At 36.2% G+C, this 15,520-nt stretch overlaps 1 protein-coding gene across 5 annotated transcripts in view; it reads right to left on the bottom strand.

The window, feature by feature from the left end:
- Positions 1 to 15,520, bottom strand: part of MON2 (MON2 homolog, regulator of endosome-to-Golgi trafficking) — a 65,732-nt gene that overhangs the window by 9,781 nt on the left and 40,431 nt on the right. For 3 of the 5 annotated variants that reach the window (XM_015855341.2, XM_015855373.2, XM_015855364.2), the window contains 9 exons: positions 14,678 to 14,853; positions 13,075 to 13,237; positions 12,328 to 12,621; positions 11,385 to 11,583; positions 9,683 to 10,311; positions 4,569 to 4,712; positions 4,010 to 4,027; positions 3,617 to 3,745; positions 1,573 to 1,763 (listed from right to left, as the gene is read on the bottom strand). In XM_015855341.2, coding sequence (XP_015710827.1) covers positions 1,573 to 1,763; positions 3,617 to 3,745; positions 4,010 to 4,027; positions 4,569 to 4,712; positions 9,683 to 10,311; positions 11,385 to 11,583; positions 12,328 to 12,621; positions 13,075 to 13,237; positions 14,678 to 14,853 — 1,943 coding nt within the window. The remainder of the gene's footprint in view (positions 1 to 1,572; positions 1,764 to 3,616; positions 3,746 to 4,009; positions 4,028 to 4,568; positions 4,713 to 9,682; positions 10,312 to 11,384; positions 11,584 to 12,327; positions 12,622 to 13,074; positions 13,238 to 14,677; positions 14,854 to 15,520) is intronic. The other 2 variants (XM_015855348.2, XM_015855359.2) reach the window with 1 other exon arrangement.

The raw sequence follows: 15,520 nt of genomic DNA, 5'->3' as shown, positions 1-15,520 counted from the left end.
TCAGTTAAAAACATGCGAAAATAATGTATTTCATCTTTTCCACAGATACTTAGGAATAATTAATTTACAGCAAATAGTAAGAAGTTTCTTCAGGAATACATATGAGTGAATATATATTATCCCACAATAACCTGAAAAACCTTCATTATAATTTTCTAAACCTCACAGTGGTATTGATTATAGGGTACTAGTTGACTTGGACTGTTAGAATGGAAACTGGAATACTAACTGGAGCCAAAAACAAAACCAAAGAAGATACTGCAAAGATTATTTTAATTTAAAGAAACAGTGAAGCAACAAAACAAACATTTGTGGTTACTTAAGTGTCTTCTCTGCACTATTGATGATCTTTTTCTGATTTCCTGGTCTTTCTATCTAGTATTATTTCTTTTAAGTAAATTCAAAGACAAAAGAAAGGATTTTCATACAATTGTATTATAATCCTACTGGTGGAATTCCAAAGCCACTCATTATAAACATTTTTACTAACAGATATTCCTCTAAAATTAAGTTTCATTTTCATCGGTATCTCATTTTCATCTGTTTTGGGCAAGCTGCTATTTATTCATTACTTGTAAATACAGCTGTGTTTGGTTGCTGACTCCTGTCTGTTTGCAAAGTATGCACATACAAATATACACAGAATATTAGTATTAGGTACAGAAGAACCCTGCTGTTTTTTATTAAAAAGAAAGACTAATTTATGATTGAAATCAATACAAAAAATAAATAAATAAATAAATCGGGGAATTAATTTCTTCATATTCTACATTGGCCTTTAATCTACAACACAATTAGATATACTCAGCTATAGCTGGAAGCTATTCATACACAGATGCTCACAAAAGATGAAAATTCTTTTCCCCTTCTATGCAGTCTTCTACAATACCTAACCTTAACTCACCACTAAAAGGTTCCCTTGATGTTAAATCTTTGCTACACTGAAATGCATTTTTACCCGCTGTAAAGGGACAAAGATAATTCTTTGACAATATTCTGGAGACTTCCTAATTACACATTCTTCTTGTTCAACAAGCTTATAGGTCTAATCTCTATCATTTTCCTTTTCTGATTTTCCTCAGCACGCCCACAACTACAGTGTCGCTCTTGAAAGATTAAGCATACACATCTGTTATAGTCTGTCTGCTTCAACCTTTTCACAAAGTACAATAAATATAGCTAATTGTTTTCAACTTAACTGGAAAAAGAAAATAATGCTGCAGTTCTGATCAAACTGGGCATCTATCAGTAACTCTTCATCAGATCCCAATATCTGGGAGTCCATATGGAAAAAGGAAAGGCTATGCCTCGCATTCAGAGCTCAGCTGAGCTTTTTCTTGCTTTGACACTTCACTTCTTCAATGAACTCCTGTCTACTACTTACTGAAAGTATACTTTAAAACTTGATGAATTGGTTACCTCTTTTCCTTCATACATCAGAGTCATCTTCAGATATCAAATAACTAAGAATAAGGCTCCTTTTATTGAACGCTACTGGCACGCTGTGTGACTACATCAGTGAATAAATTACTTACAAATATTTTTGAGTTAAAAAAAAAAAAAGAAGTTTACCTTTTAGTGAATAAAAAGTCTTCAAACGTATTGGCTAACTCTGGCCACATGCTGTCAAATTTTCCAGAAGATGCGTGCTGCCTTGCAACTGGTAGTCCAATAGAAAGTACTTTGAGAAGAGAGGAAACAGCGAGCTTCCAAGTGCTTTCAGAGGGACAGGAGTATTTCAGACTAAGTGGAATTCTCAGTGTCTGCAAAATTAAAGATCAAACTACATGTACAGTTGTTCAGAGAAATCTAAGGGTAAGGCAGATTTCTGCAGATCTCAGAAGACATTTAAATGGATGATAGTACACATCTGTACATTGTCTATTGGCACTTGAGATGGTCTTTTAAAAATATAATGATAAAGACTATTTACCCTATACCAGCTGGCTAAAGGATGGGTCTGTTAACAAGTACAAGGTCAGAATCCACACTGATCCATTACCAATTACACTATGAATCTACTCATCACTAATTCTCTTTTTCTATATTACCACCAACCTTTCTATGAATCCTGATAAACAGGCTTACCTAACATCTAACGGGTTGCATAAGTGTATTCTGGAGTTTAGTTCTGTATCTAGAAAGTTCTCCCAAGTGCTCCCAAAGCTTTAAAAGAAAGAACAAAAAAAAAGGCGATACTGAATTTAAACTTTTCCCAAAACACAGAATTTGATCTATGCATGTGACCACTGCAAGGTATCTGGTCTCTGTTGACAGTTAAACTACAGGAAGTTTAAAAGCAAAAAGAACTACTGAAATTCTGAAGTTTTCTTGAGCCTTTTTAGGCTGCTAAACAACTCAAATGTAAAGCAGACAAACACACAACAAATTCTGGATAGCTTCCTTAGCTATAAAAGAAACTCAATAACATGCTTAAACTATGTTTTATGCACTACATGCACTTTATTTATCCCTTCTATCATTGTCAGTCAACTGACTGAACAAACTAGGAGCTGATACTAAGTTATCTTGGGCATCTAATTCTTTAATTTATATTTCAAATACATATTAACTAAATTTGGGTATTATGTATATAACCTTGATACCTTCAGTAAAGTTCCTGATTTAAGGAAAACAAAGGGAGAACTCACTCTCTAGAGAGTTAATTGTAATAAATTTTGGCAATGAGTTTGTAATCAGAGCTCAGATCTAACCCTAAACAGAATATTTTCTTCTGATGTTTTGCTCATGGAAGTGGAGTCCAGTTCTAATATAAACACAGGCTTCAGACAAATGAAAAATCACTTCAAAAGTGTTTTCATTTACTGAAGTAGAGCACATTGTTAACAACTGTGAATCTTTGAAAAAAAGCAGCATTTTATAAGTTTCACTTATCCATTTAAAATAGAAGTGAAAATCAACCATAATAATTTTGAAATACAAACATTCAGTTCATGACAAGTTCCAAATAATACCATGTAACTATTTTAAATACTTCAGGTGTCTCCAAATTTCCATATAGGAACAACCCGCAGACAACCGAGTCATTACAAACAAGCTTAGGTCTGATATATTATCCACAAGACATTTACTGCTATTTCCATTATTTGCCAAACTGATTTGCTAAAAACAAGGTCAAACAATTCTGGGTTTGGCACTTTCATGTTGAAGGTACATCTGTGCACCCATAATATTTTACAGCTGTATATGTGATATGTAAAGCCATTAAAGACAGACCAAAATAACAACTAGAGCACACCCCCATCAAAACATGTGTGCCAGTTTTGTCTTCAGCGTTCCGTTGTATTTACTAGGAGGCCTGCTTTTCAGACTCGGGTACATAATACTTTCAAAGATCACTGTTTTTTGGCCTAACACATCTCTTAATTTTTGTCTTAACACTGAATTACTGATTATTATACCATGCAGCTAAAGAACAATGCATACACATTAAGCAGTGGTGACTGCAGCATCACAAGAAATGACCTGTTGCTCATCTCCATAGACAACCAGCTGTATCCTTTACCAAAGCTTTAAGCTTCCCAGAAACTGTTTATCAACACTATCTCAAAATAAAACTCCATTAATTCAGAGCACGAGCTGGACAATCCTTTACCTTAATAATGTTCTGAAGAACTTTCTCATTTACAACAGCTTTATGGCAAGCTGTTTTTTGGTATAAGTCCACAACCACTTCCAACGATCTCTCAGCAAATGGCACATAATTCAATGCTACCCATTCCGCCTAGGAAAAAGACAGCAAATTACTGAACTGTATGTGTGAAAGTATTAGTTAAGGAACAGAAATGGAATGCTTTGCATTGAACTCTCAGTTTAATGCATGCAGGTTTTGGTAAGAATATGGTCCAAGCAAAAAAACTGCAAATACAATGTGGTCTGACTATGAAAATGTACTCTACATTGAGGTAAAGTACATTTCAATAGGAAAAATGTTGCAATCTAGGCAAGACAACTACATTAGGACAATCTGTAAGGAAATTTAACTCACCGGTGCAAATAGTTGTATCTAGTGTGATTCCATTGTGTTGCAGGACAAATAGAATAAGAAGAATTAATACATACATAACAGTTACCTCTTAGATTACACTGAATCAGATGCTCATGCTTAGTGAACAGCGGAGTACACAGATCTTAAAAATACAGCTATTATTGAGCATGTCCTATTTCTCTACAGCACATGCAGTGCAAAAATTTGCAGCTTGAAGGAATTTTTCCATTCAGAAGTATGGTGTTTTTCTATTTCATTTAGTGTCAAATATAGGAGCAGATATTTTAGATGAATTCACTGAACTAATTCAGACATACTCATTATGTCTGGTGTCCAGAGAATTTTTTGACAAGGAGAAATACAAAATAGATGAAGAAAAACAAACAGAATTCAAAGGTAGCAGAAAAAAAAGCATGTAAAAACACTAATAAATCAACTTATTACACAACATGCACAGCAAAGTTTTTACAGATAAAGTAAATGCATCCTGCTAAAGAACACCTGAAGCTGAATTGTGTTTACCAGCCAAATGAAATGGGTAAGACTCATAATGAATTACCTGATTATACTTTGCGTTTGCAATGTGCTTTGTTTCCAGCTGTCCATACTGTGGAGGCTTGCATGAAAATTCCACAAAGGCCAACAGCTGGTCAAAGATTGCAGGATACATTATCTGCATATTTTCTGAGCCCACACATATAGCCTATACGAAAAGGAAAAACAAAAGCTTGTTATTTATCTGGAGCTTCAGCACATAAAATTATGCCTCAGTACAACGAGCTGCTACAGAAAAATACTCATGTCTGTCTCTTTCCTGTATTGGCTTATCACAAGGTCTACTATTATTTAGCTCACAAATGATTTTGCTACAGCACCATAATGCTAAAGCAGCACCATAATGCTAAAGCAGTAACAATATTATCAATATTAATTAACACTTATCAATATTATTTAATATGCAGAATGACTATTACAGTACCATGCAGGAACTGGACTACACAAGAGTAACACTGAATAAAAGACAAAGTATAATTCTAACAGCTTAAGTATAGTAAGCTTTGTTATGTTATTAAAATTATAAGGATACTTGGCAATATATATGTTGACAAATAAAGCTATCTCATTTTGCCTAATAAAAAGTATCTTTTCTTTACAAACTTTGCTTTGATATGACATTTTTGTGGGTCATATAATTCTTGACTGTTGGTCCCAGCCACATCTTCTAAAAGGTGGAGCATTTAGATCTCAGAAGTAATTCATACAAAGTTGCAATAAGCAGTTAAATTATGTCTTACAGAAAGAAATATAAATAAAATCAGAATGATATCATTTTGGCATAGCTGAAACACATAGTCTTGTGTCAAAACTGGAAACACTTAAGAAGGGTGTCCTTAGAAGACGTCAGTGAAATATCATGTTGTCACAGCATAATGATTTCCTGTTGCAATATAAATCCCAAGGAAAAGTCAGAGCATCTATTTAAGCCAGATAGAAAAATTCTATGAAGCTATTCCAATTATCTTCTGTCATTTTAAGTCTTGCTCTTCCTCCCCATGTCCCTCCTCCCAAACATTCAAGAAACATTTACTTACTGCTCCACAAAAGAGCTTTGATCTTGTACTGTCATTTTTCTCTGGGGAGGAATCAAATTCTCTTTCCATTAATTAAAGACCATTCACGACAAGTTGTGGCCAAACTAATTCAAGGCACCAACAGTTCAGAAGCTGTGATTACAGTCTCCATGCTGGGGCTGTGTCATGAGCTATGACATTCAAGGAGCTAGTGAATATCTCCAGTCCTCAGCTGAGAGAGGGAATAAGCCAATAGAGCCTGTAGGCATCAGCATCGCCAGATCACCCTAAGGCTTAGGGCACCTTCATGCAGCACTGCACCAGAGCACTCCATAAATGGCCTTTCCCTTTTCCTTGGCTTCCTGCAACTGAAAACACATGCCCTAATGCCCCCCAAAAATTCTGACATTCTGAAAAGCTTAACCAACGTTATGAATACAGTGGAATACTGCTCCTTCTAAAAAGCTTTACTCCTCTGCTGTTTGAGACTAAGACTGTGCTGACCTCAGAAAAAAGATGGTTTGATGCCAGATTCTCCCCTGTGTTGCAGAACAGTTTAATTGCTGATCTGACGTACTCAACACACATTAGAACAGTTTCAGCTGACGTGCTGCTGCACCAGAGTCCTTGCACTAAATTTTAATATGTTAATACAAGATTGTATATGTAAGAAATTATTTTGCATAACACTACTTGGATTAGAAAGGGAAAAAGAACATCCACAAATCCCTCTGTAAGTCTCCCACACAAGTAATTTCTGCACGCATCTTCAATATTGTCACTACTGCCAGAAGACCAACTTAACATCTGCAATGACAAAAGTAACTTTGCTATTCCTTCTAGCTTGCTAGATTTTTATTATTGCTCTTATTACTCATCTATGATCCACACTCCTTAAGATGCCACTTTGTCTTGTCCTGGTGAACAAAAGCAATAACTACTACTTATTTCAAGTTTGCGCATCAGTAGGTTCTTATTCTTCGTATTTTATGAAACTTTTATAACATTTTATTTTACAAATAGAAGCACTTTCTATCCAGTCTATTGATGATTTTTTCAGTTCTTAATATTATCTGTTATTACAAAAAGAAGAGGGTAATAGGTCATCGTTTTATATTGAAAAGTCACCTAACTAGAACTGATTTTCAAATAAATTTATGTTTCTGACTGACAGCATAGAGCTTTTATCTAAGCAGCTGAAAAATGCAAAAACAGCACAGCGAGCATGGAACCAAGGATGCTGAAAGTATCTTTAAGAGGTGCTTATAAAATAGAGTAATATTTACTGCATTGAGTGCACTTGTTTACATCCTTAAGTAAAGAGAGAGATAAATAAAAAAGTAATGGCCGGGCAACAACGGAGCACACAAGCCCTAAAACAAAACATTTGGTTGATTGCTGTTTCCTCTAAAAATTGACACGGTACTTTAGTTTTAGAAGTTTATGCTTTAAAACATCCTAGTATAAACCTTCAAATTTTTGAATAGCTCAAATGTATCAAGCACCTCCCAGCACAACTATTGTCATGGAATTGTTATTTTTACAGCTCTCAGTGGCTAAGTCTGTACTAACTTGGTTGTAAATATAAACACAGCCTTAGGCACCACACCCACAGCTCAAGAGGTTTACATTCATGCTGCCTACAGAGGCAGCATTCACAGTAATTTGATAATAACCAGGAATGTATCTGTGTTCTTCTGCCTGATGAGGCAGCTGGCTCACCGCAGAGCTCACCCAGAGAGAATATAGGCAGGCAGTGAGAACAAGCAGAGAATTTAGGCTTGAGTACAAATTTTAGCTGAGCTAATATGGTGAAGCAGGCACTTATAGTTCATTGCTGTCGTCTAAGAAAACAAGTTATAACAATTAATAAAAAGGAGAAAAGGGTCTAAAATAGACTCAACATATGGAAGTCTGAAACAGGAACTAAGCTCGCCTTCCATTCCTGTTTTTGTGCATTATAACGCCCTTTGTTAGTCCAATTGTATAATAACATCTCTGTTCGACCACTTAGGAACTCAGCTTTTAAAAAGTACTTTTTTCATGCTATTCCAACTGCAAAGTTGTTCCAGAGATTTTTACGAAATCTTAACTGGCCTAAATCCTTTTGTATCAACAAAGAACAAGACTTACTCTGAATCCAAATTCAGGAGAGATTTTGTATAAAAGAAGGTAGCAAATATTAACTTATACTCCTTTAACTACCACCCTAGAGCCTGGGAGCACTCCTAAGTATTAATTCATTTATACACAGGAAAAAGATACCATGGCATCCAGCAAGACTCTTGCACAGATGGCCTTTGCTGCACCTCCACACTGGCACACTGCCTTGTTGTATTACTTCCACTACACTGCACAGCTGAGAGAGATCACAAGACTTCACAGAATTTATCCACCTCCAAATATACTTTAAGCTAAATTTTAAGGACTGCAGTGCTGTTCTGTTAGTAATGTAATTATAGATGGGACGGGGTATACTGCATTATATTAAAGTACCTAAGGCTTCCTATTCCAGCCCTTATTTTCAAAGGCTTGTAATTGCTATGCTAACATGTCTTAGTTTCATCTGGGGATGGGCTAGAGAAAAAAAGATTTGCTATTAAAAACTCATGTTAAAAATGCTGGAAACTCTTTCTTTGGGAAGTTCTGGAAAGTTTTTGTAGCTAAGAACTTCTGGATAAAGGAGACCAAAAAAGAAACAAGAAAAACTGAGAAATTGAGGAATGTATCATAGAATCAAAGAATCACTCAGGTTGGAAAAGACCTCAGAGATTATCAAGTCCAACCACAGCCTAACCATAGTACCCTGACTCTAACAACCCTCTGCTAAATCATATCTCTGAGCACCACATCCAAACGGCTCTTAAACACATCCAGGGATGGTGACTCAACCACCTCCCTGTGGAGCCTATTCCAGTGCTTAACTACCCTTTCTGTAAAGAAGGGTTTCCTGATATCCAACCTAAACTTACCTTGGCGCAACTAGAGGCTATTTACCCTCATCCTGTCACCTGTCACCAGTGAGAAGAGACCTGCCCCTCTCTCGCTGTAAGCACCTTTCAGATACTGGAAGAGAGCGATAAGGCTCCCCTCAGCCTCCTTTTCCTCAAACTGAAAAGCCCTAACTCCCTCAGCCTCTCCTCACAGGGCTGATTCTCCAAGCCATTCACAAGTCTCACTGCCCTTCTCTGGACCTGTTCCAGCACCTCCACGTCCTTTTTGTACTGAGGAGGCCAAAACTGAACACAGTACTTGAGGTGAGGCCTCGCCAATGCCAAATACAGGGGCAGGATGACTTCCCTAGTCCTGCTCACCACACCATTCCTGATACAAGCCAGGATGCCATTGGCCTTCTTGGCCACCTGGGCAAGTAGTCATAACATGAAAGCCTGAAGGGAGCAAAGTCAGGTCACATAGACAGTTTTAATTCTGGTATTTCCCAACCAGTATGGTTTTTCTTCTTAAAGCAGCACCTAATCTAAATACATTCTCTCATTCAGTATCAACGCTGCTTCATCTGAATAAATATGCTTTCTGAGTTAATTATTCTTGGACAATGTTTTAGAACCTCAGCATACTTTTTTGCTGTTTTATTACCCTGTAAAAGGCCACACTAATTTGCTATTTACAAATTTGTTTGCATCAGGGATTCTTTTCTGAGATGAGTTTGACAGTACGAGTTTGTTATGCAAAGATGCAGCATTATTCTTAAACAGCAGGTTAGTAAGAGGTAAGAAGGTAGACTGCTTGAGTACCAGGGCAACAGAAGGAATACTATTTGGAAGACTGTTTCTCCGGTTCCATGCACAGACTCTCAGAACAGTACAATATTTAAATATTAGATAGACAAGAAAATGACTATAAAAACATCACCGCACTTAAGGTACTTCTGCAATCTAGCGAAAATGCATTTCATGAACTTTCATTCCCTTCAATGCAGAACAGCTGGATTGCAACAGGAATGGAATCTGACTGTTCTGAGACAGTGCACTGTGCAATTATAAGTAAAAAAAATTAAGTTTAAGTCACCACACTAAAGCTCCAAGAAAAACCGAGACAGTGTCATTTCCTTTTCACTAAACATTTGAAGTCCCATTATTACCTTTTGTAAAACATCTAAAGCTGTAAGCACTGCTTCCTGTAAACTTGTCAGAACTGCTTCAGTGTAAGACGGAAGGATGAAAGGGGAAGCATCAGAACTGATTGGAACCGAAACTGCACCATGCAAAATGATACCCAGCTTTTGGAGATCATCCATGCTGAAACCGGTTTTGATGTGTTGGTAAAGAGCTGGGAATATCTGAATTAAAGCTGTAAGAAAAGGTTGGCTGGGAATGAAAGTCAATTTATCACAAGTAATTGGAGGCTTTGTACTTTCTGAACCGATCCTGTACCAGCTGTTCCAAGCCGCCCACCAAAGATTCAGATCTTCAATCTCATCTGTTACTACAGGTAGTTCAGCTCCATTGTATCTTCCCATTCTTTCTCCTATGGAGTCCGTTCTCATGAATGATCTCCCAAGACTAGTGGCAGTTGTCGCTCCCACCACCACAGGTACAGAAACATTAATAGCAGGTGGTGTGTCAGGCTTCTCTGAGTCTCGGACTGGAGAAACTATTTGTAAGATTTCCTGGAAGCTTTTCAGAGCAGCCAAGGAAACTTCATTATTTTTGCTGAGTGCTGCTGATTGAATGTGATCAAGAAGAACATCCCAGGCCTGGGAGAAGTCTCCTGTTAAAAAAAAGGATATTAAAAATATATGTATCAGCTTGGTACTGCTTGCTTGCTATTTACCTGCCCAGTCACTAATCTCTGAGAGGCTGTTTATGTACTTGTTTCTGTAACACATAGAGACTTACACAAGGTTATCTGATGGCTTTTCAATGCCTTTTAAAATATGCCAGTTCAACTGTAGCCAAAGAAAATGAATGCAAAAGACAAACACACAAATATAAAGATTGAAATATGAAATTGAATCCATGCGTGTTTGTTGTTCAATTGTATGCAGTAATATTTCACAGTAGCTTGGTAAATGATCTCATGCTTAATTTCTATAGAGAGAAAAGAAATAGGGAAGCCTGAGAAAAATGAAGACGATGAAAAACGGTACCAAGGAGCTATAGAAGTGAAAAGGAAGGCTTTAAAAAAAGAGAAAGATTTTAAAGAATAAGAAAAGATGGATCCCTTCAGTTAGGTATAATTAGAAAAAACTGTAAAGTAACTCAAAATTACATCTCTGTTCTAGACAATAGTTGGAAAATGGAAAGATGGTAGAGTGAGCGGAGAAAAACAATCACTTGAAACAGCAGGTATTCCCAATATCTTTTGAGTCCCATCTTTTTGTTAAAACATCCCTTCTTCTTTAGACCATAAGCTTCACTGATTTTATGAGTCCTCTTTACATTGTAAGAGCACTGATAAACCTGACACATGGAGGCTATGAAAAAGTTCTAGGTAGGAACTGTGCACTTTTAATAAGACAGGAGGAAAAGTGTGTTCCAAGAACCAAAAGAGCACAAAAATTATTACCATCAAGCAACTAAAGTAAAAGTTATTTGGCACTCAGAATTATGACTACTGAAATCAGTCTCAAGTACCATGGCATGGAAGATGAAATTGGTACTTAAAATTTTTGGCTGTAAAGAATTAAAAACTCTCATTTTCATCACATTTGAGGTGAGATACAACATAACACACCTGTAGGCAAAGGTTAGGATTTTTACTCAACTCCAACTGAAGAAAAAGCAAAGCAAATCTGAGAGTTTCTAACCGTATCTTTCAGTAACTTTAAAACCATTTTTTACCTAAAGGCTGCAGTAAGTATCTCCGGGTATTAAATATTCTTGCAACTCCAGCCAGTGTTAATACCCATGTTTCAGCCCACTGTTTCTCAGCTGTATCCCTTGAATGATGGATGAGGATGTTGCCTCCTCCTGATTCAATCTTCTCTTTGTCAGCTGTTGTAGAAGATTCTCGAACCCTGTCTAGCAGGTGAAATAAAACCTGCAACATTCAGAAAAAGAAAAAAGCCCACAACTTTTAAAATAAAATTGTTGTACAAATGGCATAACTGGAAAAAAAAAAAGTTTTCTGTTATTCTATATGTAACGGTGTCACCTTGAGAATTTCCTTATTTAAAAGCATGTGAGCAAAAGCTAAGAATAAGAATCAGCCTACTGATGCTCACTTAAGAAGGGTCATAAACAGCATGATCAGAGTCACTTAGAATAGTGCCAGTTTGGGTCTTGAGATCTCAGATACCTCACACAGTACAGCAAGGCAACAGACTCCACAGCTCCCTGATTTTTCCTCAAGGCACAGACAATACGACTGTGATTTTAGGATTAGGGCACCTGACCGATCCTTTTAGAAAAAAAAAAAGCCAAACAGAGGGCAAAGCAAAGCTCACTCTTCTATCAGATCAATTCAATCACATGACCCTCAAATGTCACCACATTTTTGCAAAACAGGAGGAATTGCTCGCCTGTGCAGGAAGGGAATAGCCCTTTTATACAACTCCCGTGTAAGAAAGAAAATACCAAGATGCAAAAATTGCATTTCATAAAAGGCTTTAAGGGTAAGGGAAAAGAAAATTAAACAAATAATAAAATGAGGTCAGACTTCTACCGCCGCATGTTATCTTTCACAGAATCTTATTAAACTAGCTAAGCAATATTTAAAATAGCATGCAAATGTGAACACAAATGAAATTTTAAAAATCCTCCAGTAGAAGCTCGTGTGTCATACCTTCCATATCACTGTGTGCCATGTTGAATGCTGCAACAAAGTTCCATGGGCACCAATGGTGGAAAACAATGTCTGCCCAGCACTCTTCCTAACTGCAGGTCGGGGATCCACACAGAGCTCTCCAAGTTTGGCATACAGACATAACCAAAGACAGTCAAATGGTGGTGCAGGATGAAAAGGCCTATTCAGAACCACTCCCTTTTCTTCCGCCTGCTTCTGCAACACTGCTTCTTCTTTGTTAAGTTCCTTTTCAATTATTTCACCTCTTTGGAAAAAATAATCTGAAATATTCCACTAGAAAATAAATAAAATATTACACAATAAAATATTACAACATTCTTAATGATCACAAAACATTTCTCATTTTCACATTTAGAAGTACTTCACAAAGGTGCCCTTAATAATGCAAGATCAGCCCATAAATGCTACAAAGTGCAGACATTTGTTTCTTTAAGTCTTAGCTTATAGGCCACAGTTGCATATTGCAAAATAGAAAGGGAAACAATGTATTGAAACTCAGAAACTGTTGAAAATGCTTAAAATCCAATTCTATTTGTTTTATGTGGAGCTTAAAATAGATTAAAGCTCATTCTATTTACATATGATTTCAAATGACAGCATGAGACACCAGTAAGAAATAAAAGAATAGGCTTTGGCTTTTACTTGTAGAATGGACTACAAGAAACTTCCATTAACTAAAAAAAGGAAGTCAAAAGCAGCATCGCTGTAGGTTAACATGAAACTCACCAACAACCCAATTGAAGTTAAGCTAATATTTAGTTCTTGATTGTGAAGACCAAAGCTTCCTGCAACTTCAACAACTATCTGTAGACAAGTACATGGCATTGTTGGAAGAAAGTCGGTCACAACCAACTGGAGACACTGGAATGCAGTCCGTATTAAGGACTCTCTTAAAAAAAGAAAACACAGAATAAAAACAAAACACACTCACACTCTAATTCCAAATTTCCTCAAGAACAAAGAAAACTTTCTGAATAAAACACATCAGGAGATAGTACTATTAAAATACATATATTGGTACTTATGAATTTTTGAAATGGACTGAGATTTGAAATGGATGGCAATTTTTTTTCGTGTTTTAAATAGATGCTTTTGGAAATGCAACATTAAGTTGAAGCCTCAACTTAAAGTATGCAGAACAGATGGGTGCATAAAATGTATTTTATTTAGTAAGAAAAATGCACACAATGCACCTTTCAATACTATATATTGTGTTAGACAAAATCTTTTGAGAATATCTGCTGTTAAAGACATATTTAATAAATATTTATCCTTCAGAATTAAATTACAAATACAAACATAAAATAAAAATGTAGTATGGAAAACATTTGTGAGGAGTCCTCTGAGCAGGAAGGTTATCCAGAACCAAAATCTTGTTTTGTGAGAGACAAAATGAAGGAATCAAAAGGAGAGCAGTGCAGTGTAGATAATGCAAAACAGGGAAGGCAGACTACTGCAGCTGCATTTAAATTTAGCTATAGGGCTTTTAAAATGCTTAATATTAAACACAGAAAAGAAAAATCCAAACGTTTGTAACACAAAAACAGAGTGTCCTTCAGAATACATATTCCAGGAAAAAAAACCAACAGAATTTAGATATGCCAGCTACTTATTTCAGAATCTCGATTAAAACCACAATTTTTTCCCCCTATTAATTCAAAATGAGTAACACAGGTGGGACATTTCTACTGTATCATAACAGCCAGCATAAAATGGAAGCCAGAGAAATGCAGACAAACTTGTGTGTGGACAATAGCAGTGTAACTACTAACTCCATGTAATAATATGTGTCCTACAAACTGATATCTATCCTATCATGTAAGTATTTATTCTTGCTTATACATATGGAAGAACTGTTCTCACACTACTTTCCTCCATGTTAATTACACAGTTCTATAAATTGAAACACACACAGAACTGGAGCACTTCCCCCTCCACCAAAAAAATTCCAGAAGTGTGCACTCTTCAAGGACTCTCGAGGAAAAGGAAAGGAAGCAGGAAATGAAAGCATGGTTATGCAGCTCATTTTGAAGAGCTGCATTGATGGGCAAGTAATCTCTTTTTCTGTATTCAAATGCAAAGCCATTGCATTATCTCATGTTTGGAGAAAGGTTTCTAAGTCCTTCATGCAAGCAGCAACAGGATAACAGTAAAATAGAAGTGTTCTACAGGAAGAATTACCAAAATTACCAAAACTGCTGAGTAAAATTGTTAATAAGAACATGAATTACACTACTACAAAGTGGTTATTAAAGTATGAAAATAAAAGCAGAACTCTTTCTACCGCTGTCACCTTACATGATCTAAATATTTAATTTTGATCACTTACCCCTGATCACTTCGTATTGCCCCCATGACTCCAAGGACTAATGGCCAACCAGGTCCTAAGCTGTCGCCCTGACTCTGTAAAATCTGTAGCACACACTCCAACTGCTTGATTCTGATGTCAGGATGACTAATGTTTGACAGCTCCTTGAGTGGATTCAGTAAAAGTAGCTGCAGTCTCTAAAAGTAAACAGTAAATTTTAGCATCCTTAACATGCTTTAACTGATTCATAATTATTTTTACATATAATAAGTGGAACCAGATAGTACCAATCTATGATTCCTAATAAGTTTTTAGAGTGATCCAAATTGCTGGAATTCAGTGTCAGACAGGCCCTTCTAAAAAAACTCTTTATAAAAAGTATCTCAGCAGGAAATCTGCATTTCCTTTTCTTTTTTCCCCAGGTTCCTACAGCACGTCCCTACTACAGCATGAGGTCGTACTTGCATAAAAACTATCATGCAACTTTATACTCATCCAAGAGACCTTAAAAATACTATTCACTGAACCCCAGTAAAAACATTAGAATATTTTACTAATAATTGATTGAACACCTATGATTTAGAAGGTTACACCATTTATTTTTTACATGTCACTACATCACATATTTACATACTGGAACATATAAAGCATTCCGGAATTATTTTGCACTCATGAGGGGTGATTCACAATTTGTTCTAACAAACACACATAATATTCAAGTCTCAGAACTCTCTGTCATGCATTTGAAAAAAGGAGAGGGTAGCTCATTAGAATGCACAAGGTGATTTTTAATAGTTACAACTGAATGTTACAGCTGTAGGCTTTATAAACTCAATGGTAAAATTGCTTTATGAATGCCTCCTA

Source organism: Coturnix japonica, chromosome 1 (genome assembly GCF_001577835.2).
Source record: "Coturnix japonica isolate 7356 chromosome 1, Coturnix japonica 2.1, whole genome shotgun sequence".
NCBI lineage: Eukaryota > Metazoa > Chordata > Aves > Galliformes > Phasianidae > Coturnix > Coturnix japonica.
This window is presented reverse-complemented; position numbering and strand designations above follow the sequence as displayed.